General features: G+C 49.9%; 1 protein-coding gene across 1 annotated transcript; it reads left to right on the top strand.

The window, feature by feature from the left end:
* Window positions 1-26,569, top strand: vps11 (VPS11 core subunit of CORVET and HOPS complexes). The gene is made up of 16 exons (XM_067970843.1): window positions 1-167; window positions 1,586-1,729; window positions 2,995-3,133; window positions 3,562-3,725; window positions 4,894-5,138; window positions 6,876-7,077; window positions 8,867-9,018; window positions 9,816-10,002; window positions 12,353-12,496; window positions 14,276-14,473; window positions 15,153-15,314; window positions 18,450-18,589; window positions 20,301-20,503; window positions 21,849-22,020; window positions 22,552-22,774; window positions 24,111-26,569. The coding sequence occupies exons 1-16, from the start codon at window positions 15-17 to the stop codon at window positions 24,276-24,278; spliced, it is 2,796 nt and encodes a 931-aa protein (XP_067826944.1). The 5' UTR covers window positions 1-14; the 3' UTR covers window positions 24,279-26,569.
* The last annotated feature ends 447 nt before the right edge of the window (window positions 26,570-27,016 follow it).

Genomic DNA, 27,016 nt, shown 5'->3' with positions numbered 1-27,016 from the left:
TGTGACGGTGCAAGATGGCCGCCTTTCTGCAATGGAGACGCTTCGTTTTCTTCGACAAGGAGCCGGTGAAGGAGCCCGGGGAGCCGGGCAGGGATTCACGCTGCCCCGGGGACTCGGCCATCAGCGTGTGCACCAGCGGCAGAGGCAGCGTGGTGCTGGGGGATATCCTTCAACGGAGGCCGGGGCCCCGGGGGAGGAGAGGAGAGGCCGGGGCCCGGGGGAGAAGGGAGGAGCGGAGAGGCCGGGGCCCGGGGGAGAGGCCGGGGCCTTGCCCTTAAAGCGGGTCAGGTAGTCCCGGGGGCTGCTCTGGGTCCCAGTCAGGGCCGCTCCTCCTCCTCCTTCCCCCGGTGCAGCCGCGGGTTTGCCCGGGATGGTGACCGCCCGGCCCCGGGTAACCGCCCCGCCTGAGTCCATTGACTCTTTTTCCAGCGGAATCTCCACGTTTAACCCCGGGGATCGTCGCTCCGCCCGCCCGCCCGCGAGTTGGGGGTAAAACGGCAGGGAATGGGTTCACCCGAAGGGGACCCCGAGCCCCGACTAACGCGGCCGCTCCAGACCCCGCCTGGGTGACGGGGGTTAAACAGTGAACCACCCCGGGCACCGCGTCCTGTGACCCCGGGCCGCCCCCACTGCTCCTCCGGGTTGTGATGTGACCGTGCGTTAAATCAGAAATCAAACAAGAGCCTGCGGTCGGTCAGATATTTATTCTGTACCTGGTTTGGTGCTTTATCAATAACCTAGAATCTTACAGCACAGGAGGAGGCCATTCGGCCCATCGTGCCTATGCTAGCTCTTTGAAAGAGCTCTCCAATTAATCCCACTCCCCTGCTCTTTCCCCATAGCCCTGCAAATTTTTCCTCTTCAAATATTTATCCAATTCCCTTTTGAAAAACTGCTTCCACCGCCCTTTCAGGCAGCGCATTCCAGACTGTGTAAAAAAAAAAATTCCGTCTCACCTCTGGTTCTTTGACTGTAAATCCGTGTCCTCTGGTTCCTCATCCCACCAGTGGACACAGTTTCTCCTTATTTATTCTATCAAAACCCTTCATAATTTTGAATGCCGCTATTAAATCTCCCCTTAACCGTCTTTGCTCTAAGGAAAACCACCCCAGCTTCTCTAGTCTCTCATCCCCGGTACCCCATTCTGGTAAATCTCCTTTGCCCCCTCTCCAAGGCCTGTACTGGGGATTGAGAACAGGCAGGCTGATCTAGTGGAGTTTGTGGATGGTGTTCTCCAGTATCTCGCTGCCCTCTGTTCTGGCACCCTAAAGAGCAACGTCCCATTCTTGCATCGCGGGCTCTGCTGCTGTTGGAGATGTCAGCTTGTTTTCAACAGTGACAGAGGGTTCTCCGTTACTGCTGACATCTGAAAACTGCTTCACTCTCTTTCGAGGTGCTCGTGGTTGACTGTCTTTGGTCAATTTTGAAAGAATAGTTGCCAGCGAGAGCACAAAGTTTTCTGACATTGTTCAGATTAGTTTTGATTATTATTCATGGCCTGTTTTGTGGGGCCGTCTCCTCCCCAGTAGATATTAGTTTTGCTAAGATTCTAATCAATGAGTTCCTTAACGGTCGGGCACATATCGAGGGGAATATTTGGTCCCTGACACGGACGTTGCAGTTCAGCTCATTCCAGGCTTACAAGCTTCGCGTTACGCACCTGTACCAACTCAAACAGCACAGTATCCTGGTCTCGGTGGGAGAGGACGAGCCAGGGATCAACCCACTGGTGAGTGCCGTAAACCTGGTTAATGAGCCGACAGGGCTGGGACCATGAATGAATGCCCCAGTTCATGTGTGAGAGGAGTAGTGGCTGATAAACCAGGGCGCTACCCTGGTCCTCAGTGACCTTGGCTGACCAATTTTTCCTTTCATCCTGCCCCCGTTCTCATTTTCTCTTCACCTCCCCTGAGGGCCCTGGGTCAGGGTTCCACAGGCACTGCCTGCCCCTCAGTGCCTCACCCTTTGGCGGGATTGGGAGAGGCGGGGTGGGGGGGGTGGGGGGGGGTCATCTGCCTCGCCTGATGTCCGTGTGCACCAGGCTAGGGTAATCCCGGGGCACTGAGGCAAGTAGTGTGGTACTGGTACACTGGCTGAGAGCTAATTCAGCAACAAGAAGATGCATTTATATAGAGGTCCTATAAAGTGCTTCACAGAGGCATAATCTGAAAAGATGGACACTGCGCCAAGGAAGTGTTAGGGGTGACCAAAAGCTTGGTGAAAGAGGTGGGTTTTAAGGAGGGCCTTAAAGGAGAGAGGTGGAGAGGATACTAGAGTGTGGGGCCCAGGTGGCTGAAGACACAGCTGCCAATAGTGGGATGAAAGGCGGGGGTGGGGGGAGTGATGACAAAGTCAGAGGAATGGAGAGTTCAGGGGTGGGTGGGTTTAGGGCCGGAGGAAGTTACAGACATCGGGAAGGGTGAGATTATTATAGCTTAAACATGAAGATGAGAATTTTAAACTGAAGACGCTGTGACCAGGAGCTAATGTAGGTGAGTGAGGACTGGTGTGATGGGTGAGCAGGATACGGGCAGCAGAGATTTGGATGAGCTGCTGTTTACGGAGGGTGGACGATGGGAGGCCGGCCGGCCGGGTCAGCATTGGAATTGTTGAGCCCGGTGGCGATGAAGGTTTCAGCAGCGGATGAGCTGAGGCGGGGGCGGAGACGGGCGATGTTACGGAGGTGGAAGTAGGCGGACTTGGTGATGGAGCGGCTATGGGGGTCAGAAGCTCATCTGTTCCATGCAGAAGGCCTGGGTACAGAGGTCGAGCAGTTGTATATCGATCATGTGCCCTGCCCCGGGCACGTCCTTGGTGTTTGTGCGTTTACTTCTGGTGCTTTGAGAATAAAAGTGTTTTCAGAACAATTCCGATTTGTACGTGTGCCGATCTGCCGGTTGGAGCTGTCGGGGAGTGGATCAGTCAGCTGGCTTTCTAATAAACCACGAGCTTCTGGGTCTCATCTGTTTTATTTTGTTTTCCTTTACCATCCAGGTGAAGGTCTGGAACCTGGAGAAGCGAGATAGCAGCGGGAATCCTCTGTGCACGCGGATATTTTCCGCAATTCCAGGAAACAAGCCCACGGAAGTCTCGTGCCTCACAGTCCACGAAAACCTCAACTACATGGCAATCGGTAATCGCCAGTACCAGAACCGCTGTTGGCGTATCGCGCTGCTCGCTGAGGTCCGCTCGCTCCACACAGGCCAGGGAGTGACTGGGGCATCACTGGTCCGTGGGGCACCCGTTCACCAAGACTTCGCTCGTCATTAAACCCCCCCCACCCCACCACCATCACAAAATCTGACTTAAAACATTATCAGTGGCTCTCCCTGTTCTAGAGTCAGGATTTCTTCCCATTGTTACATAGAATTAGCAGCACAGGAGCAGGTCATTCGGCCCAACGGGTCTATCCCGGTGTTTGTGCTCCACACGAGCCTCCTCCCTCCCTACTTCATCTCACCCTATCGGCAAACCCTTCTGTTCCTTTCTTTCCCGTGTACTTATCTAGCTTGCCCTTAAATGCATCTCTGTTATTTGCCTCAACCACTCTGTCCTGTGCAGGATTCACGGATGGCAGTGTTGTTCTGAAGAAAGGGGACATCACTCGCGACAGACACAGCAAAACCGACGTTATACCGGAGGGGACTTACCCCATCACGGGCCTTGGGTTCCAACAGTCTGGCAAACAGACCCATCTCTTTGTGGTTACTACGGAGAATGTCAAGGTGATTGGGATTTGCTTTTATATATTGTGAGATTGGGGGGTGTGAGGAATGCGTTTTGCACTGTGGGAAATGGCGAACAAAAGCGATAATTCCCTTCCCTTCCTCCCCCAGGACGGGGGTGGGGGAGGGGAGGGGGATACAGCAGCTGAGTGGCATTTAATCCTCTTTCAATCACAACCCAGTAATGGGATCTGAGGGTCGATGAATTGTGTTTACTCCCTTGTTCACACAATAACCGTGTAGCATGCGAAGGACCGACAGAGCAAAGTAGCTCTTTCCCTGGTTGATTAGTTGATGGCTGTGCCGTCTGGTGTGGGACTGAGCCAGACAGTCTCGAGTTCAGTCTCTGGTCTGTGTCTAGTTAGCCAGGTGGTGCAAAATCTGGCCTCAGTGTCTCCGCACTAGAACAGAGTGAATAATCCGCGGGGTTCCTGCTCCTGATCAGTACCCAGGGACTCCCGCCAGAAAGAGCATGTGTGTAGTGGTGTGGGGAGACCACCCGCTCAGGGCTCGGCAGTGTTGCCTCCAAATTCTCGAACGCCCTCTTGGCGCTCGCTGTCTGTGCTGTCACACAAAGACCGATCACTTGAGTGAGAGCTGCTGGCACAAGAAACTGTACCCTAGGGAGGTCCAGCGTGTTTAGCAGTGGGAGGAGCAGGATATAAATTTTATACAGGTGACAGCTGTGGCTCAGTGGGCAGCACTCTTGTCTCCGAGTCAGAAGGTTGTGGGTTCAAGTCCCACTCCAGAGACTTGAGCACAAAATCTAGGCCAACACTCCCAGTGCAGTACTGAGGGAGCGCCGCACTGTCGGAGGTGCTGCCTTTTGGTTGAGACATTAAACTGAGGCCCTGTCTGCCCTCTCAGATGGAGGTAAAAGATCCCATGGCCACTATTCAAAGATAAATAGGGGAGTTCTCCCCAGTGTTCTGGCCAATATTTATCCCTCAACCAAACTTCACTAAAAACAGATGATCTGGTCATTTATTTCATTGCTGTTTGTGGGATCTTGCTGTGCACAAATTGGCTGCTGCATTTCCTGCATTACAACAGTGACTGCACTTCAAAATTACTTAATTGGCTGTGAAGTGGTTTGGGACATCCTGAGGTCGTGCAAGGCGCTATATAAATGCAAGTCCTTTCTTTCACTGTGTTTACCCTCTTATAGTCGTACAACGTTTCAGTGAAAGATTTCCCGGCGGTGGAGCTCGATAACCACGGCTGCAGCCTGCACTGTTCTGCCCTCTGTGACCCCTCGCAAGACAACCAGTTCATTGTTGCGGGGGATGACTGCGTGTATCTGTACCAGCCCGACGAGCGAGGACCGTGCTTTGCTTTCGACGGCCAGAAGCAGATCGTTCACTGGTACCGAGGCTACCTGATCATCGTCTCGAAGGAAAAGAAGGCGCCAAAGTATGCGGATAGTTTCATATCCTGTCTAAGGAGGCTGTTAGAATTGAGCTTTAGACCATCACCGATTCATTTAAAAAATCAGCACGTGAATTTGAAGGACGACTGCTGGAGAGTTAGGAATGGATCCGGTGACAAGATTAGGCAAGTGAGGAATATGCAGCAGATAAAACTCCCTCACGTGGGAGGAAAGCTCCCTCTACACTGTCCCATCAAACACTCCCAGGGCAGGTACAGGGTTAGATACAGAGTAAAGCTCCCTCTACACTGTCCCATCAAACACTCCCAGGGCAGGCACAGGGTTAGATACAGAGTATATTAATGATGAAACCCCGACTCGGAGTGCCTCCTGCTGCACTGATAGAATCATAGAAAGGTTACAGCACGGAAGGAGGCCATTCAGCCATCAAGTTCGCGCCAGCTCTATGCATGAGTAATCCAGCTAGTCCCACTCCCCCGCCCTATCCCCGTAGCCCTGCACATTTTTTCGTTTCAAGTACTTATCCAGTTCCCTTTTGAAGGCCATGATTGAATCTGCCTCCACCACCCCCTCGGGCAGTGCATTCCAGATCCTAACCACTCGTTGTGCAAAAAGTTTTTCCTCATGTCACCTTTGGTTCTTTTGTCAATCACCTTAAATCTATGCCCTCTGGTTCTTGACCCTTCCACCAATGGGAACAGTTTCCCTCTATCTACTCTGTCTAGACCCTTTATGATTTTGAATACCTCGATCAAATCTCCTCGCAACCTTCTCTGTTCCAAGGAGAACAACCCCAGCTTCTCCAGTCTATCCACGTAACTGAAGTCCCTCATCCCTGAAATCATTCCAGTAAATCTCTTCTGCACCCTCTCTAAGGCCTTCACATCCTTCCTAAAGTGCAGTGCCCAGAACTGGACACAATATTCCAGCTGTGGCCGAACCAGTGTTTTATAAAGGTTCATCAAGACTTCATGTGACACTTCTGTTCTCCATACCCGCTGACCTTGTGTGGCTCTGAGTGATGCTGAGTTCTGGGTGGTCTGTGCACTGACGAGACTCCGTTTTATAATCTTCCCTGAACGTCCAAAGGGGAGGTGAAATCTTCACCAGTTCTGGGCTGGATTTGATCTTGTGCTGTATGAGTTAGCGGACAGTGTCCCAGCCCCCAGCCTCTTGTGGTTTCTGCATTGTGAAGGAAGCAGAGTTAACGGATTTTAAAAATTGAACATGTGGCCTAGTGTCTTAACATGTTACGTTTCCAGTGCAGAGGTTCACGGGCAGGTCAAGTACATGTGAATTCCAGGTGTTGGCTGGAGCAGTGCGGAGGGATGTGGTAGTGAAGGAGGCCAGAATGGGGCAGGAGCGTCATTGCTTTCGTTGTTCATAGTGGCAAGCTGTGAGATTATGAGCTTTAGGGAAGGAAACCTGCCTCTCCGTTGTATCAAACCGCTACCAGCGGTTCAAAGAAGGCCCAGCACCACCACCTCAAGGGCAGCTAGGGATGGGCAATGAATGCCGGCCTTGCCAGCGAAGCCCACACCCCGAGAATAAATTTTAAAAAAAAGGTGGAGGGTTCAAACCTCACTCCAGCTGTTGACGTCATTTATACAAGTTCTGGGTGCGTGACCCTAATCAGGGAGCAAATAAATTCCAAATGTTTGTGTTTTTAAGTGGAATTGTTTTGCTTGCTCGACGGTGAGGGGTGAGCTGCTTTAGTCCCCCCCAGCTGTCCATCTCAACACTCGCTGCATCTTTTCCAGAACAGATTTTGTTGGTGGTAATGGACAGCCCTCGGAGAAGCAGATACTCACCATCTACGACCTGGATAATAAGTTCATCGCATACACGGCGGTGTTCGATGACATCATTGACGTGCTGGCGGAGTGGGGATCACTCTACGTACTGACCGGCGATCGGAAAATCAGCGTCCTGCAGGAGAAAGACACGCAGACAAAACTGGAGGTACTGACGTGGGAATGCAAGGGGTGATCAGCAAAAGGCAGAAATTCGAAAGAGCAGCAGGCTAATCGTGTGTATTTTACAGAGGTGCCTGTACAAACTGCACAATACGAATCATGTCAGCTTGGCTCAGGAGTAGTGCACTCCCATTAGAGTTAGGGGTTGTTACTGAACTAATAATCTAGAGAATTCAAATTCAGTAATTTGAAATAAACTGGTCTCAGTAAAAGTGACCATGAAGCTGTCGGATTGTTGTAAAAACCTCACTGGTTCACTAATGTCCATTTAGGGAAGGAAACCTGCCGTCCTTACCCGGTCTGGGCCTTTGTGACTCCAGTCCCACACCAACGTGGTTGATTCTTACCTGTCCTCTGAGGTGGCCTTGCCAAGCCCCTCAGTTGTATCAAACCCGTTACCAGTAGTTCAAAGAAGGCCCACCACCACCTTCTCAGGGCAACTAGGGATAGGCAATAAATATTTTAGTCACCCCTCTCCTAATATCTCCTCCTTTGGCTCAGCACTGATATTTGTCTGATTACACTTCTGGGACATTTTTCTACATTAAAGGTGCTATTTAAATGCAAGTTGTTGCTGTTAAGGTTTAGGATTTTTTATGCATTGAAATAACGAAAGGAATTGACCGGGTAGGTACGGTCGACTTTAGTGTAGGGGAGACCTGAATAAAGTGAGAGAATCTTGGAATTTGAGCTAAAAATGACCGAGCTGAAGCTGAGCGATTGGCTTATTCCTCTTTCTGTGTGTAAATCCCGTGAGCCTGTGTAGTAAACTGAAATGATGCATTTCCTGTTCTTACCACTGGAGGGAGCATTAGGCAGTGCTGGGCATCTGGTCCTGCAGCATTGCAGCACCGGGGGAGAACATCGGGAGCGGGAGCGGGCGGGGGAGGAGCGGGAGCGGGCGGGGGAGGAGCGGGAGCGGGCGGGGGAGGAGCGGGAGCGGGCGGGGGAGGAGCGGGAGCAGGAGCGGGCGCGGGAGCGGGCGGCGGAGGAGTGGGCGCGGGCGGAGGAGCGGGCGGAGGAGCGGGCGGGCGGGGGAGCGGGAGCGGGCGGAGGAGCGGGCAGAGGAGCGGGAGCGGGCGGGGGAGCGGGAGGAGGAACGGGAGGAAGAGCAGGAGGAGGAACGGGAGGAAGAGCAGGAGCAGGCCACAGAGCCTCTCGAGCCTGCTCCGCAGCACTCCGGGAGCACGGGTGAAATGCCCAATTGCGCCCTGGAGCACATTGTCTAAAAGAAAAAGAAAGACTTGCATTTCTATAGCACCTTTCACGACCTCAGGACGTCCCACGCGCTTTACAGCCAATGAAGTCCTTTTGAAGTGTAGTCACTGTTGTAATGCAGGAAACTCGGCAGCCAATTTGTGCACAGCAAGATCCCACAAACAGCAATGTGATAATGACCAGATAATCTGTTTGTGATGTTGGTTGAGTGTTAAATATTGGCCAGGACACTGGGTAGAACTCCCCTGCTCTTCGAATAGTGGCTGTGGGCTCTTTTACACCCACCTGAGAAGGCAGACGAGGCCTCGGTTTAATGTCTCATCTGAAAGACGGCATTTTCAACAGTGCAGCACTCCCTCAGTACTGCACTAGGAGTGTCAGCCTGGATTTTGTGCTCTAGTCTCTGGAGTGGGGTTTGACCCCACAATCTGCTGACTCGGGCCAGGGTGCGACCCGCTGAGCCACGCCTGACACTACACCAATCCGGTGCATTGGCGCGTTTAATCGCGAGGGAACGGTTTGCTCCTGTTAAACGAGACCTCCTTCCTCTTTGACAGATGTTGTTTAAGAAGAACCTGTTTGTTATGGCGATCAATCTGGCAAAAAGCCAACATCTGGATAACGACGGGCTCGCGGAAATCTTCCGACAATATGGTGACCACCTGTACGTGAAAGGGGATCACGATGGTGCCATTCAGCAGTACATACGGTATGTATCTGGGTCGACTCGGGTACCCGCGGGCACTCAACACATCCTAATGGGAGGCCTCGTAATCCACGGGCACATTGTAGAAATGAAACCCCTTCCAACAGGTTTTAAAAATAATCAGTAAATAGCCCAGAGTTGCAGGGCCCACTTTAGACACCTCCTCTGACGGCTTAATGGGGAGAAGCACTTGCTGGGAGTGGACCGTGGTCTCGGGAGAGGAAAAGTCCTAATCCAGCGACTTCTACAAAGTGCATGAGCGTCTGGTGAAGATGGGCTAGGGCATGGCTTCGATGCCCTCCACAGGCGAATTGCCTGGTGACTAGCTGTCTTACCTCACAGATAAAGAACAGCCTTTGGGCAGTTGGTACGTGTGGAACAGCCCAGCGTGAATTGCCACCCTTCGGGGCGGAGCCAGTGGGGGTCATAACCCCAATCCTCCCCCCATCATTGTGGTCAACCAAATGGAGGCCTCCATTCCGCTGCCAGGACCCTTTCGCCATCCTTGGCCTCCAGGTCTGTGCAGCTCTCAGCTCGTCCCTTGGACCGGGTGAGTCGGCGTTACCCCCAGTCCAGCTCGGCCTCATTCCTGGTCGGCCAAATCTGAAGTTCGACCACCACCCCCCCCCCCCCCCCCCCCCCCCGCCCAAGTCGGCTAAACCCAGCTCCGCCTCTGCCCTGCAGAGAGGAGAACGTGTCCTGTGGGCACGAGCCGAGCTGAGCCAGTTCACACTTTTCATTGGGTTTGTGAGTGACCATTTCCTTACACCAGAAAATCTCTTTCTCACTACTGACCGCAGCACTATCGGAAAGCTCGAGCCCTCCTATGTGATACGGAAGTTTCTGGATGCACAGCGGATCCACAACCTAACGGCATACCTGCAGGCCTTGCACCGCCAGTCACTGGCCAACGAGGATCACACAACACTCCTCCTCAACTGTTACACCAAACTGAAGGACAGCTCCAAACTCGAGGAGTTCATCAAGGTAAACATCAGCTCTCTTCCCCCTCTCCTGCTCTCCCCGCCTTGTTCTCCTCCCTCCCTCTCCCCATCGCTGTCCTTCCCACCAACCGTCAGTCCCCAACCTTCAGAACCAGCCGGCCGATTCAGAATGGAGAAACGTAAATATTCCTCCATCCTGTGGCTTCTTGAGACTTTACACAGAATTTCATGAGCTGGAGTCCCAAAGCAAAGCTGTTTGTTTGGTTTGGGAATGGTTTGAGCAGTGGTGGAGAGGGCGTGGTGCCCAGGAACCTGTTCTATCTTAGTCACAGAATAGAATCTGTCTCTAGTTCCAACCCCTTCCCCCAACCCTTCAAATCTGACCCGTGTTTATTAATCATGGAACGAGCGTTTACAGCATCAGCAATGGATGGTGCATCCAGACCACAGTGATCCCTGAACTGGAGCCAGCACCACAGGGCGAAAGGTGGAATTGCTGACATGCAGATGGGACAAGACGAGGCCATAACCTGCGTCTTTAATCAGACCACTTGGAGGAGGTAGAAAGTTTTGAAGACCAGACGTGTATCAACAAGCTCAGTCGGTGGGTGGAGAAATGGCAGATGCACTTTAATACCGGGAAATGGAAGGTCTTGGCATTTGGCAGCGGGAAGGTCGATGTGGATTATGTGCTTAGTGGGAATGTACTTGAGGTATTGGAGCAGGAGAGAAAGCTGGGGGTTTTAGTGGACACATCATTAAAACCATAAGCATAATGTTCCCAGGCTGATGATAAAGCAACCAGAATGTCTGCCATAACATTCAAATCCAGAGCGGTCGTTTTAAAACTGTATTTGGCCCTGGTGAGACCACATCTGGAGTACTGCATGCAGTTCTGATCTCCCTATTTTAAAAAAGGTATTGAATTATTCGAGGGGATTCGGTTATTCGAGGGGATTCAGTTATTGCCTCTTGCGCATCCCCGATTTTAATCGCTCCACCATTGGCGGCCGTGCCTTCAGCTGCCCAGGCCCTAAGATCTGGAATTCCCTCCCTAAACCTCTCTACCCCTCCTCCTTTTAAAATGCTCCTTAAAACCCACCTCTTTGACCTGTCCTAATATCTCCTTTTGTGGCTCGGTGTCAAATTTTGTTTGATTTCGCTCCTGTGAAACGCCTTGGAATGTTTTACTATGCTAAAGGTGCTATATAAATGCAAGAAGTTATTGTATGTGGTACAGAGAAGGCTATTCAGTTATTTGGGTACAGAAAAAACTGCACAGTTGATCAGAAAACTTAAGGGATTGACATGTGAGGAAAGATTGGCGACCCTGAGTGTCTCCTCTCGAACAGAGAAAAAACTGAGCGGGGATATAATAGAAGCGTTTAAAACTATGAAAGGTTTGGAGAAATTGGATCCAAGTAAACTTTTCTGCTGTGTAGAGAACTGAAGTAAAAGGAGTCATATTTAAAAATTAAGAAGAAAAGAAAATAGGAAATGGCAGAGGAATTTTTTTTTACTAAAACGATAGTGAGTATATGGAACAAATTACTGGCACGGGCTGGAACAAGAAACCTTAATGGGTTTCAAGAAGGAATTAGACAGGTTCTTGTCAATAAATGGGGGTCAGGAATATTAGAAATGCAGCAAGGGAAGACTGTGGATAGATGGGCCTACGGTCGTCTCCTGCCTGAAACTGTTACTGTGTTTAACCAGTGTTGAGTGCAGCCTTGCTGCAGGGTGAAGTATTTCAGTGTAAGGTTACACTGAGTTGTCAAAAGTAAACATTTTGTTAAAAGAAGTTTCCCACCTGGTGAGGAAAATCCGATTCTTGTTAATCACATGAAACGGTAGAGAGCGGTGTATTTTACGCGGGGCAGCTGGAGAGTCGCTGCCCGATTTTAACGACAGTCAACTTGAGATGAGCTGCTTTAAGATGCCAGAGCTGTCGGTGATTTAAAGTTAAGTGCTGAGCAAGGGTGGCTGTGTTTAGTCAGCGAGCACGGTTGGAGAGGGGTTTGAGGCCAGGTACGTGAGTGGGGAGTCGAGAGGTTCCTTATGTCCCTAAGTGGTTATTCGTTCAGCAAGAGAGTTCTCCCCGGTGTCCTGGCCAATATTTATCCCTCAACCAACATCACTAAAAAAAGAAACCCAGATTATCTGGTCGTTTATCACATTGCTGTTTGTGGGATCTTGCTGTGTGCAAATTGGCTATCACGTTTCCTACATGACTACACTTCAAAAGCACTTCATTGGCTGTAAAACGCCTGAGGTCGTGAAAGGAGCTAAACGCAAGTCTTTTGTTTAATAAATGGCAGTGAAGCATTAGAAAGCAGTTCGTTATCGGGGAGACCTTCGCCTGTTAACCTGTTCTTTATCCACTTTCACTGCAGACCAGTGAGAGTGAGGTACATTTTGATGTTGAAACTGCCATCAAGGTCCTGCGCCAGGCTGGTTACTACAAACACGCTGTCTACCTGGCTGACAAGCACTTCCACCATGAGTGGTACCTCAAGATACAGCTCGAGGATATCAAGGTAACTCGTTCCAAACTTTCAGCTGCTCTTTCCTCAGAATGATTGCATACCACTGTGTGTTTTTCTCAAGGGAGCTGGAATACAAAGGGGAGGAAGTGATGCTACAGTTGTATAAAGCTCTGGTTAGACCACATCTGGAGATACTGCGTTCAGTTCTGGGCACTGCACCTCAGGAGGAATATATTGGCCTTGGAGGGGGTGCAGCACAGATTCACCAGAGTGATACTGGGGCTAAAAGGTTAAATTATGAGGGTAGGTTGCATAAACTTGGCTTGTATTCCCTTGAGTACAAAAGAATGAGGGGTGATCTCATCAATGTATTTAAAATGATTAAAAGAATTCGATAGGGTAGATGCGGAGAAACTATTTCCTCTGGTGGGGGAAATCAATAACAAGAGGATATAATAAAATTAGAGCCAGGCCGTTCAGGGGTGAAATTCAGGAAGCACTTTTTCACAGAGGGTAGTAGAAATCTGGAACTCTCTTCCCCCAAAAGGCTCTGGATGCTGGGGATCAGTTGGAGCTTTCAAGACAGAGATTGATAGATTTTTTTTTTTGTTTGGTAAGGATATCAGGAGATATGGAGCAAAGACGGGTAAATGGAGTTGAGGTGCAGATCAGCCCTGATCTGATTGAATGGTGGAACAGGCTCGAGGGGCTGAATGGCCTCCTCCTGTTCCTACCAGGTACTTTAACTCTTTCTCTGCCATGGTCCACAATGCGTGTGCTTGATATGAGAGTCTCTCGTAATGTTCTTCCCTCCTGAGGGTGCTGTGTTTTGCTGGGGTGCAGTTTCAGAGGTGTTGGGTGCTCTCCGTTGCCTCACTCGTGTCTATTCTTCCGTGAGAGGCTGGGCATTAAGTGTTGGGTTATTTGACTGTGGAGAGCATCATTTATGTCCCTAACTGTGTTCTCATCTGACTTCTACACACATTTTCCAGCAGGGGTCAGTGGGCTGTGATCAGGAGCAGAACCTTGGTTGGCCCTTTAGTTTTGTCCCCACCGCTGCCCCTGCTGAAATCAGCAGGTTCAGTGCAGACTGCTGCCCTTTCTGGCCTGCGTCTCTCCGTATTATGTCAGGTGATTCCAAAACTGAGACCGTTTCTGTGTCGCTTTCTCCATTGTGACTGTGAGCCTCCGATCTTGCAGGTCGTTGTCCGGCACCAGTTACCCTCGGTTCAAAATCCCACAGCCCAGCAGTTCTGAAAGAAACGCATTAAAGGAAACGGGCGCTCAGTCTTCCGCAGAGCGCTAGGCTTTTAGTGCTCACTCCTGCTCTGTGCCCCCAGTTACCCAGGTCTGTTGGCAGATGGTGCATTAACTCTGGCCGTGCCCCTGGAAGATTAACTGGTGGGAATCGATGTGTGTAATTAATGGTTAGTGAATGTGGCCCTGAATTATTTCAGGTTAGACTGTATACTTGTGCACTTCACTCCATCACCACTCTCCCACCCACACCCAAAAAACCCACGAGCTTTTTCATTGCACGCAGAAATTTTTAAGAGGAGGAAATGGGCGACAAGTCCATTCCCTTTTCATAAACCATCCCCACTTTATCCTTCAACCCGTGTTCTATCCAGAGACGCATCTAATTCTACCCTGACCCTGTTTATACTGTCCGATTCAACATCTTTCCTTGGATCTAAGTCTGCAATCTATTAACCCTTAGGATTGAAAAGTTCCCTCCTTGCTCTAAAGTCCTGATTTTATTTTTTTTCCCCTCTGGGCTCGAGTGCCAGGGATTTGCCTCCTAGTTGGAATTGTTTCCTGTGTTCACAGAACTACCAGGAGGCCTTGCACTATATTGGGAAGCTGCCCTTCGACCAGGCAGAGAGGAATATGAAGAAATACGGGAAAACGCTGATGCATCACGCTCCAGACGAGACCACTGAGCTGCTGAAGATCCTCTGCACGGACTACAGACCCAGCGGAGACCCCCAGGCAGAGAGAGAGCCCATCAGCCGATACGAGGACAAGGTACAGCACTGGCACAGTACAGTATGGTCACCTCCCATCCTCAATATGCTAGAATGATACAGCACAGAAAGAGGCCATTTGGCCCATCGTGCCTCTGCTAGCTCTTTGAAAGAGCTATCAATTAGTCCCACGCCCCCTGCTCTTTCCCTGTAGCCCTGCAAATTTTTCCTTTTCAAGTATTTATCCAATTCCCTTTTGAAAATTACTATTGAATCTGCTTCCACCGCCCTCTCAGGCAGCGGATTCCCGATCATAACTCGCTGTGTGTATGTATATATATATATATTTAAAAAAATTCTTCTCATCTCCCCTCTGGTTCTTTCACCAATTACCTTAAATCTGTGTCCTCTGGTTATCGACCCTTCTGCCACTGGAAACAGTTTCTCCTTATTTACTCTATCAAAACCCTTCATAATTTTGAACGCCTCTATTAAATCTCCCCCTAACCTCTGCTCTAAGGAGAAACAACCCCAGCTTCTCCAGTCTCTCCACGTAACTGAAGTCACTCATCCCTGGAACCATTCTAGTAAATCTCCTCTGCACTCTCTCCAAGACCTTCACATCCTTCCTAAAGTGCGGTGCCCAGAATTGGACACAATACTCCAGCTGGGGCTGAACCAGTGATTTATAAAGGTTTCGCGTGACTGACAGTTTTGCCTCGTGTTTTCTTGTTTTTTAGGCGAATTCAGAGGAGTTCATTCCGATCTTTGCCAACAACCCACGGGAGCTGAAGGAGTTCCTGGAGCATATGATCCAGGTGCAGACCAACTCCCCGCAGGGTGTGTACGACACGCTGCTCGAACTCCGGCTGCAGGACTGGGCCCATGAGGAGGAGACACAGGTTGGAACTGTTTGCCTTTCCCCCGTACACACTGATGAGTTTCCCCCCACTGTTTCTGCTAGGCAATGGGACACTCTTCTGCTTTTGGCTCCCTGGTACAGTGTGGGGTTAGAGGGGCTAAAATGCTCAATTTCTGCTCTAACAATATGCCAATCCCAGCCTCAGTACCAACCCTCGCTGCCCCTCTGCAGCATTTCCCTTTCTTCTAACACCTTTTCCCTGTGGCCTCTGAGCAGGATTCCCAATTTAATGGGCTGATTCCAGTGTCTAAACTCACTTGGCACCGTACGACTTTCATCCCAGGATGTGAACCCTGATCAGTTACTTCAGTTATGTGAAGAGACTGGAGAAGCTGAGATTGTTTTCCTTAGAACAGAGAAGGTTAAGGGGAGAGGTGTTCAAAATTATATGGGGCTTTGATAGAGTAAATAGGGAGAAACTGTTTCCAGTGGCAGGAGGGTCAGTAACCAGAGGACACGGATTTAAGATAATTGGCAAAAGAGCCAGAGGGGAGACGAGAATTTTTTTTACCCAGTGAATTGTGATGATCTGGAACGCGCTGCCTTGAAAGGGTGATGAAAGTAGATTCAATAATAACTTTCAAAAGAGAATTACATAAATACTTGAAGGGAAAACATTTGCAGGGCTATGGGGAAAGAGCAGGGGAGTGGGACTAACTGGGATAGCTCTTTCAAAGAGCCGGCACAGGCACGATGGGTCGAATGGCCTCGTTCTGCACTGTATCATTCTATATTCCACTGAGGAAAAAAGGGTGTAAAAGAAATGACAGCCACCCGTGGCTAAGTAAAGAAATCAAGGATAGTATCCGACTAAAAACAAGGACATATAAGGTAGCCAAACTTAGTGGGAGGATAGAAGATTGGGAATTCTTCAAAAGACAGCAAAAAGTAACTAAAGGATTGATTAAGAAAGGGAAGTTAGATTATGAAAAGAAATTAGCAAAAAATATAAAAACAGATAGCAAGAGTTTCTATAGTTATATAAAAAGAAAAAGGGTGGCTAAGGCAAACATAGGTCCCTTAGAGGATGAGACCGGGAAATTAATGGTGGGAAACATGGAGATGGCAAAAATGCTGAACAAATATTTTGTTTCAGTCTTTACAGTAGAGGACACTAAGAATATCCCAACACTGGACAAACAGGGGACTCTCGGGGGGGAGGAGCTAAATACGATTAAAATCACTCAGGAGATGGTACTCAGTAAAATAATGGGACTCAAGGCGGATAAATCCCCTGGACCTGATGGCTTCCATCCTAGGGTCTTGAGGGAAGTGGCAGTAGGGATTGTGGATGCTTTGGTGATAGTTTTCCAAAATTCCCTGGACTCAGGAGAGGTCCCGGCAGATTGGAAAACTGCTAATGTAACACCGTTATTTAAAAAGGGTAGTAGGCAGAAGGCTGGAAATTATAGGCCAGTTAGCTTAACATCTGTGGTGGGTAAAATTTTGGAGTCTATTATTAAGGAGACAGTAACGGAACATTTAGATAAGCATAATTTAATAGGACAAAGTCAGCATGGCTTTATGAAGGGGAAGTCATGTCTGACAAATTTGCTTGAGTTCTTCGAGGATATAACGTATAGGGTGGATAAAGGGGAACCAGTGGACGTAGTGTATTTAGACTTCCAGAAGGCATTCGACAAGGTGCCACATAAAAGATTATTACTTAAGATAAAAAATCACGGGATTGGGGGTAATATTCTGGCATGGGTGGAGGATTGGTTATCAAACAGGAAGCAGAGAGTTGGGATAAATGGTTCATTTCCGGACTGGCAACCAGTAACCAGTGGTGTTCCACAGGGGTCGGTGCTGGGTCCCCAACTCTTTACAATCTATATTAACGATTTGGAGGAGGGGACCGAGTGCAACATATCAAAATTTGCAGATGATACAAAGATGGGAGGGAAAGTAGAGAGTGAGGAGGACATAAAAAACCTGCAAGGGGATATAGACAGGCTGGGTGAGTGGGCGGAGATTTGGCAGATGCAATATAATATTGGAAAATGTGAGGTTATGCACTTTGGCAGGAAAAATCAGAGAGCAAGTTATTTTCTTAATGGCGAGAGACTGGAAAGTACTGCAGTACAAAGGGATCTGGGGGTCCCAGTGCAAGAAAATCAAAAAGTTGGTATGCAGGTGCAGCAGGTGATCAAGAAAGCCAACGGAATGTTGGCTTTTATTGCTAGGGGGATAGAATATAAAAACAAGGAGGTATTGCTGCAGTTATATAAGGTATTGGTGAGACCGCACCTGGAATACTGCATACAGTTTTGGTCTCCATACTTAAGAAAAGACATACTTGCTCTCGAGGCAGTACAAAGAAGGTTCACTCGGTTAATCCCGGGGATGAGGGGGCGGACATATGAGGAGAGGTTGAGTAGATTGGGACTCTACTCATTGGAGTTCAGAAGAATGAGAGGCGATCTTATTGAAACATATAAGATTGTGAAGGGTCTTGATCGGGTGGATGCGGTAAGGATGTTCCCAAAGATGGGTGAAACTAGAACTAGGGGGCATAATCTTAGAATAAGGGGCTGCTCTTTCAAAACTGAGATGAGGAGAAACTTCTTCACTCAGAGGGTGGTAGGTCTGTGGAATTTGCTGCCCCAGGAAGCTGTGGAAGCTACATCATTAGATAAATTTAAAACAGAAATAGACAGTTTCCTAGAAGTAAAGGGAATTAGGGGTTATGGGGAGCGGGCAGGAAATTGGACATGAAGCTGAGTTCGGATCGGTCAATGCCCTGTGGGTGGCGGAGAGGGCCCAGGGGCTATGTGGCCGGGTCCTGCTCCGACTTCTTGTGTTCTTTAGATTTGTGGTTGGGATCAGATCAGCCATGATCTTATTGAATGGCGGAGCAGGCTCGAGGGGCCGATTGGCCTACTCCTGCTCCAATTTCTTATGTTCTTATGTTCTTATGATTCTATAATCTTCTAATGTTGATGACTGAAGATTGTGGATGATTCCAACAGCCGCAGGGATGATGGGTGGGGAGGAAGGGTCAGCCGACTGGATGTGAATGTGCTTTGTCAGTTGGTAATGATGCCTGAGCTTCTGTCTGGCACGGTCTCTTGCTCTCTATTAAATCGGTCATTTCATTTCACTTCCCAATCAGGCAAAGAAACGGCTGCAGGAAGATGCGATGAGCCTGTTGAAGAGTGGATTATTTAAGGCTGTCTTTGACAAGGCTTTGGTGCTGTGTCAGATGCACAATTTCAAAGATGGAGTGTTGTACCTCTATGAGCAGGGCCGACTGTGAGTACAGAATGGGATCTCTTCGGTAACGCTCTGAACCCTGTTTCTGAATTGCTGTGGCACCCTACATGTTACAAAGGCACCGCCTGGTCCCGTGTTTAATACTTTATACCTGCTGCTCAGAGGCTGACTGGGAGCAGACATTTGTGTAGGTTTCTTTGGCAGATAGTAAATAAGGAAAAGAGAATTTGAGAGGTCACTGGGGCAAGACACTGCGACCAGGCAGTCTTTGAACAGAAGTTTAAAGTGTACAAGGGAGGGACTGGAAGTCGCCAGTCACTGTCTCAAGAAAACCTCGCTTTCTAACATGGGACAAAGGGATTGGAAATTATACTCTAACTGATGAAATTCTCAGCGGAGTGACTAAGATCAGATGTACAGGTTTTTAAAACAACAAGTTGCATTTATATAGCACCTTTAACGTAGTAAGAAGTCCCTTAGGAGCGTAAACAGACAAAAATTGACACTGAGCCAGAAAAGGAGGTATTAGGAGGAGTGACTTTTTGGTCAGAGGTAGGTTTTATAGAGGTGAGAGGTTTAGGGAGGGAATTCCAGAGCTTAGGGCCGAGGCAGCTGAAGGCACGGCCGCCAATGGTGGGGTGAAGGGAGTGGGGGGATACACGGGGCCAGAATTGGAGGAGTGCAGAGATCTCGGAGGGTTGTAGGGCTGGAGGAGGTTACAGAGATAGGGAGGAGGGCGAGGGCCATGGAGGGATTTGAAAACAAGGATGAGAATTTTAAAATGGAGGCGTTGCCGGACCGGGAGCCAATGTAGGTCAGCGAGCGCAGGGGGTGATGGGTGAACGGGACTCGGTGCGAGTTAGGATACGGGCAGCAGAGTTTTGGATGAGCTCAAGTTTATGGAGGGTGGAAGATGGGAGGCCGGCCAGGAGAGCATTGGAATAGTCGAGTCTAGAGGTAACAAAAACTTGAATGAGATCATAAAAAGCCAGATTGGAAGTGAAAAAACACATTTTTTAAAATTCCAGCAGAACAGAATTTGGGTTTTAGATTTAATCTCCTGTTAATTCAAATTTTTTGCTTGAAATTTAAAAAAAAATTATTCAGTGGTTAAATTTATGATTTAAATGAAAGCACAGGAATCTCTGGAATATGGTGCTAACCAGAGGGTCTTGGCATTTGGTTAGAATGTGTCGGCCATGGCTCAGTGAGTAGCACTCTCGCATCTGAGTCAGAAGGTCATGAGTTCAAGTCCCACTCGAGACTTGAGCATGTAATCCTGGCTGACAATCCCAGTGCAGTACTGAGGGAGTGTTGCACTGTCGGAGGTGCCGTCTTTGGGATGAGACGTTAAACTGAAGCCCTGTCTGCCACCTTAGGTGGAGGTAAAAGATCCCACGGCAGTGTTCGAAGATGGGTAAGGGAGTTCTCTCCAATGTCCTGGCCAATCCCTCAACCAAAATTTGTAAAAAAGCAGATCATCTGGTCGTTGTCTCAGTGCTGTTTGTGGGATCTTGCTGTGCACAAATTGGCTGCTGTGTTTCCTACATTACAACAGTGACTACAAAAGTACTTCATTGGCTTTGAAGCGCTTTGGGATGTCCTGAGGTTGTGAAAGGTGCTGTATAAATGCAAGTCTTTCTGTGGATTGAATGTCCGGAGTGCTGTGGGGTTGAGTGGGTGGACAGTGTGTGGGTGTGGGCGAGATGCTGCTCTCTTTCCCCCGTTGTAAGTCGTTTTGCCGTTTCAGGTACCAGCAGATAATGCACTATCACATGCAGAACGACGAGTACGCCAAGGTGATCGAGACCTGTGAGCGATACGGTGAGCAGGAGGCCTGTCTGTGGGAACAAGCCCTCGGATACTTTGCACGGAAGGAGGAGGATTGCAAGGAATACATCACCAGTGTGCTGAGGCACATCGACAGGAACAACCTCATGCCCCCTTTGCTGGGTAAGGCTGAGCCTTCTAGTCATATAGTGTCCTGAGGTAGGGACAGCTGCTTGGTCCCCACCCAGTGTCACGGTCCATGGGCAGAGCTGGACTCGCCCACTGACTGGATTAAACTCTGTTTCACGAGTGAATGTTTTGTAGGTCTGACCATTTTCAGTTGTGGTTTCCAAATTTTTCGGTGCGGGGGACCCCCGGCAAATACTGACGCACTCCTAGAGACCCCCATCCATACTTGTGACAGTCAGCATTGTCACCGCAGAAATGTGTATTGGTTACGTCAGTGTTGTCCATTAGAAATCACTGACCAACCACAGGTGTTGCTACGGCGACACCGTTTTAGCTACTTGCACTGAGTTTAGTAGAAAATGCCTCACACACAATACAGGTAAATATACTCTCACGTGTATATTTACTTATCAAACATCAACCACCACTCAGTAACCAAGGAAGTAAAACACTCAACGATCTAAAAACACTCTGCTCTTCACCTTACCATTTTACCAACAAACGCACAAAACCGTTAAAGTTCACACATACACCTGCGAATGATTATTGAGAACACGTGACCAGCGACGTGTCCATTGATCATTTTATTTCATCAGAACTGCAATTAGCCACATCTGGATTCCCAATTGACCAGATGTAGCCAGTGGTTAATGTATTGGACAACGCTGGGTTACAGCAACAGAAAGAACCTTGCTCTTAAATCAATGAATGCAGAAAAATATAGAATTGAGCTGTGCAGACACTGCTTACTGACTGGGCCTGTGACAGACAGACAGAAACCTGGTAACTTCACAGGGCCTGTAGGGTCATCAGCTCCCAGTTTGGAGATCTCCAGTTCAGAATGTTGTGTAGATTTACTATCGATGTAAAATCGCCATTGAACCTTAGAAAAGCAGGTCTGTGTCTCTCGTGATCCCAACAGAGCGATTGATTTCTGGGCTTTATAACCGCAAGACGATAACTGAGGAAAAACGATTGTACAGTCGGAGGAGAGGAAGAAATTCGGAGGGGAGGGTCCTCTGCCTGTCCAGTCGTTCCTGGATGCTGCACATTGCTGCTTGAGACGATTTATATTTAATCGGTTGTTCAGAGAATCATACAATTTTACAACACTGAAGGAGGCCATTCAGGCCATTGCACCCGACTCTCTGAAAGAGCATCGCTCCAATTAGTCCCGTTCCCCGTACCCTTTTTTAATTTTTCTTTCAAATATTTATCCACTTCCCTTTTAAAAGCCGTTCTAGATTTTGCTTCCCCCCGATGTTCTTAAGGTTTTCCAAGCGGAGGCCCTCTTGTAAGTGTTGATGAATCTGAAGCTTTTCCCTCTTTTTCTCCCCAGTTGTGCAGACGCTTGCTCATAACTCCACAGCCACGCTCTCGGTCATTAAGGATTACCTCATTAACAAGCTGCAGCAGGAGAGTGACCACATTGCAGAGGATGAGCGAAAGATCAAACAATACCGAGAGGAAACCAAGAAAATCCGAGAGGAGATCGAGGAACTGAAGAGCAGGTAAATGAGCATAAAGTGGGCGAAACATCAGATCCTCTCTCGGGCCCGGTGCCTTTCCTTTGGGCTCATTGTTAGATAAATCCTGGAGCATGTTAACAAGCCAAAAGTGGAGTCAAGGGGCTCTGATTGTGTCTCAGACGCAGTGAGCCTGTAACTCATTCTCTAATGGCCCCGCGCTCTTGGGACAACTGAACTGTGTTAAAGTCTTGTGCACAACTTCAGGGCATTAATTTTTCCGAATGTTTTGGGGCTGTGTAACTCTGTCTCAGGGCAGCTGTGGTGTTTGTCGCTGAACACTGTGATCATCTTCTGGAAGCAGCTGCTCGGCCTTTGCTCAGAACCGCCTATGTGTGGAGAGAGGTGGGGAGCTCCGTCCCTGGGCTATGAATCTCTCCCCTGTACACTCGCTCCCTCCGGCAAGTTAGAGTCTTAAGAACATGTATAAGCTTCTGCCTGTATGCCTCGAAACTCGCTGCGCTCTGCTCAATCTGCAGGGAGTTGTTATCAGGTTTGATGTTCATCTGTTGACAGTGCAAAGATCTTCCAGAAGCCCAAGTGCAGCATGTGTAATAGTCCCCTGGAACTGCCCTCTGTCCATTTCCTGTGTGGCCACTCCTTCCACCAGCACTGCTTCGAGAGTTATGCAGAACACGACTCTGAATGCCCAACCTGCATGCCAGAAAACCGGAAAGTCATGGACATGATCCGTGCCCAGGAGCAGAAGCAGGATCTTCACGAGAAATTCCAGCACCAGGTATCGGAACTCTATCGCGGGAGGCTCCGGGCGTCAGGGCTGTGTCTATCGCGGGAGGCTCCGGGCGTCAGGGCTGTGTCTATCGCTGGAGGCTCCGGGCGTCGGGGCTGTGTCTATCGCTGGAGGCTCCGGGCGTCAGGGCTGTGTCTATCGCTGGAGGCTCCGGGCGTCAGGGCCGTGTCTATCGCGGGAGGCTCCGGGCGTCAGGGCCGTGTCTATCGCGGGAGGCTCCGGGCGTCGGGGCTGTGTCTATCGCTGGAGGCTCCGGGCGTCGGGACCATATCGCGTGAGGCTCCGGGCGTCAGGGCCGTGTCTATCGCGGGAGGCTCCGGGCGTCGGGACCATATCGCGGGAGGCTCTGGGCGTCGGGGCCGTGTCTATCGCGGGAGGCTCCGGGCGTCGGGGCCGTGTCTATCGCGGGAGGCTCTGGGCGTCGGGGCCGTGTCTATCGCGGGAGGCTCCGGGCGTCGGGGCCGTGTCTATCGCGGGAGGCTCCGGGCGTCGGGGCCGTGTCTATCGCGGGAGGCTCCGGGCGTCGGGGCCGTGTCTATCGCGGGAGGCTCCGGGCGTCGGGGCCGTGTCTATCGCGGGAGGCTCCGGGCGTCGGGGCCGTGTCTATCGCGGGAGGCTCCGGGCGTCGGGGCCGTGTCTATCGCGGGAGGCTCCGGGCGTCGGGGCCGTGTCTATCGCGGGAGGCTCCGGGCGTCGGGGCCGTGTCTATCGCGGGAGGCTCCGGGCGTCGGGGCCGTGTCTATCGCGGGAGGCTCCGGGCGTCGGGGCCGTGTCTATCGCGGGAGGCTCCGGGCGTCGGGGCCGTGTCTATCGCGGGAGGCTCCGGGCGTCGGGGCCGTGTCTATCGCGGGAGGCTCCGGGCGTCGGGGCCGTGTCTATCGCGGGAGGCTCCGGGCGTCGGGGCCGTGTCTATCGCGGGAGGCTCCGGGCGTCGGGGCCGTGTCTATCGCGGGAGGCTGACAGACTATTTGACCATGAGAGCCATTGCAGTCGATCCCGATCCTGGTCTCGCCCGATATCCACCTGTGCAGGAATCACTGGTTAGTGATCAGGACTGGGACTCTGGCTGCCTTTTCTCCCCCCTCCCTCCCTCCCTTAGCCCAGGGTCGAGCACAGCGTTCCCGCTGAGGTCCTGGAGGAGATCAGCTGACTCTGACTGGGATTGACCCTGGGATCTTCTGATCTGTTCCATGCCTTAACTCGAAGCCATCAGAGGAGGCCTGGAGTTCCCTCACTCCTGGTTTAACTGATCCTGTTGCGTTACTGATCTCATGCTTTGCGTCTGTTCCTTTAAATGAAATGTAACACTCTGCTTGCTTCCCAGTTGAAGTGTTCGAAGGACGGATTCTCTGTCATTGCGGATTACTTTGGCCGTGGGGTCTTCAACAAGCTGACGCTAATCACGGACCCCCTCCCAGGGAGAGCAGCCACTACCACCATCGATGCTGGACTTCAGAGGGACCTGTTGATACACACCAAGAGAACAGCCTAGGACAGAACCCAACGCCTGCACCTTCATCAAACTCTTGTTTTTTTTAATAACTCTTCATGTCTAACTCTTGCTGTAATATAAAAGTTGCAGTAAGCTGAATTGCTTTGGTGCTAGAGACTGCAGAAGTGACGAGGAGTGTGAGTTAGTGCAGGGCAACGCAGAGCGCTCATGCAAATTGTGTGTGTGTAATTGGTTAGTTGCGATCGCCATGGCAACATCCTGAGGCCCGGTCTTGTGGATGTCCTGGGAATCCTAGCTGGTCGACCAGAAAACCTACCGGTGAATGCAGTGAAATTGCCTGTGGTGTCACTGCTTTACTCTTCCAACCTTACAGTGGGTCGGAGGGACTTTCCACAGGCCCTGAGGGTCCCGCCTCAGAGTAGCAGGGGGTCATTAACTTAGGTTCTGGTGGACATGAATCCACAGACCTGCATAATTCATCACTCACTCGGCAGTGAAGATGGAACAAGTGGAAATGGCCCATATTTGACCTGGGGGAATAGTGATTCAGTTCTCCCTCTTGGCCATTAATCTTCCCCACATCCTCACAGTTTCCTTTTTAACTCCTGTCCTTTTGTTGAGTGTTTGGTCGCACCTGGTGCAGTGTTTCATAGCCAGGTGTACAGTTACACTACACACTGCTCATCTATTTAAGCCTGATAGTCTTGCATTGTATGCAGTCACAGAGCCTTGATTTGTCTAAGTGGGGACTTCAGTTTCAAGATGTGCCCAGCCCAGGTACCAGTGTCTGGTCTGCAGCCCAGTCACGTTAGTTATTTGGTTTACACAGTGAAGGATTTACTACACCCACCTCCACAGCTGTGTTCCGCTGTAATCCAAGTACAAACGGCCAAGAGCATACAGTGTTAGTTCTGTGTGTAGCAGTGCCACATCTAACCGAGCATGGCCGTGAATAAGCATTATGGCCAGGGTTGGATGTAGCTTCTCTGAGACCCCAAGTACCAAGTAAATGTTGACTAGAGACACACTGATCCCTGCAGTTCTGTAAGTTGGAATAAGGCTGGATCCAGGTCTCAATTTCTCTCAGTAAATAAATGATAAATTACATGTAGGTTTAAAAAAATGGGAGGAAAAGCTAAAAGTTTAAGGATGTACAGTCGTGCTTTTACTGTAATGTTGAAGCATTTTATTTTTATTTTCTTTCCCTCATTTCTCCTGAGTTTGGCCTCGTGGTGAGTAAGATCCTCGGTCCGTTCTCTTTCCCTCCTCCCACAAACTGTTACCTTCTTGTATATTTGCCCACTAACCAGGAGACCGAGAATGCCTGTTGATCTTCACGACCTGACTGGTTATGAGCACCAAAGGAATGTAACGTTAACGGCGGTTTAACCAGGTGGTGAAATCCTCATCATGTTAATGGGTAAAAGCTGCCGCCCGCCTGCAGTCTGGATTTGGTTTCTGAGGCAAACCTGCCCCTCCTTACCCAGGACAAACAAGCAGCCTGGCTGTCTGAAAACACTCGAGTGCACGGCGTCCCGCGGGGAGGGTACACGGCGTCAGACATCCCTCCTGAACCCGAGCAGTGGGTCTCCCACTTAACCTGGTGTGAGAGATCCAGGGAGGAGTCTGCTCGATCCCAGCTGCACTGTCTGTTCACGCGAGATGTTGGGATTATCTGAGTTTGAGGTTTTATATCCTGAGGGTTCAGTGTGTGGAGTCTTAAATGTTCGATGTTGCATTTTTGTGCGAGTTGCCTCTCGGCTCCCTGGCTGTTGACTGGAACACCCGAGAAAATCCTACAAATCATGACTCCCAAGTTATTGCACGACAATATCAAATCCCCTCCGACCGCTAGTCTCACCAGCTGAAATGAAGCCAAAGCACCTGCTTCAGGAGAAGATCCCGTCTGATTCCCCCATGTGGCAGTGCGAGGGCTAGAGAATTGTTTTGCTCCACTTCAGCCCATCTCCTGCCATAAATGTCTAAATCTACCAGTCTTGTCGGGAGACAGGAGGGTGGGGGAGGGCAGCCCCAGTGATTATACCCTGTGCTGCTTTGCATGCGCAGTATAAGGAGTTTATCACTTTTATGATTCAGCTTCACGTCTTTTTAGAGGCCAGTTTCAGACCTTGGGCACTTGCGCGGCCCACCCTGTCAGGACCCCACCCCCGGTTCTTCATGATGTGTCTACTTCCCATTTGTTCTTGCATTTTCTGCCATTCTGCCTGGTCTTTGCATGTCCCAGTGCTTAATAGATTGTTTCTGTGCACAGTTCAAAAATACACTTTTAGGATTTCTAAATGTAAATAAAATCTACTGCAGTAATTGGATTGCTGTTCACGGATAAAGTTATTATCTGCCTAGATAAGTCCAACAACAAGTTGCATTTATACAGCACCTTTAACGTAGTAAAACGTCCCAGGGCGCTTCACGGGACCGTAATCGGACAAAATTTGACACCGAGCCACATAAGGAGATTTTAGGACAGGTGACCAAAAGCCTGGTCAAAGAGGTAGGTTTTAAGGAGCGTCTTATAGGGGGAGAGTGGCGGAGAGGTTTAGGGAGGGAATTCCAAAGCCTAGGGCCTAGATGGCTGAAGGCATGGCCGCCAATAGTGGAGCGATGAAAATCGGAATGCGCTGGAGGCCAGAGATCTCGGAGGGTTGTAGAGCAGTTACACGCATAGGGAAGACCATCGAAGATTCTGTTCCAGTTTGATGGCTAGATGTTCAGCACTGAACTGCAAGGACCCAGGGCCGTTTAATCTCCAAGTTATT

Source organism: Heptranchias perlo, chromosome 33, assembly GCF_035084215.1.
Source record: "Heptranchias perlo isolate sHepPer1 chromosome 33, sHepPer1.hap1, whole genome shotgun sequence".
NCBI classification, from domain to species: Eukaryota; Metazoa; Chordata; class Chondrichthyes; order Hexanchiformes; family Hexanchidae; genus Heptranchias; species Heptranchias perlo.
The sequence above is the reverse complement of the archived record's forward strand: the minus strand, read 5'-3'. Positions and strand labels throughout refer to the sequence as shown.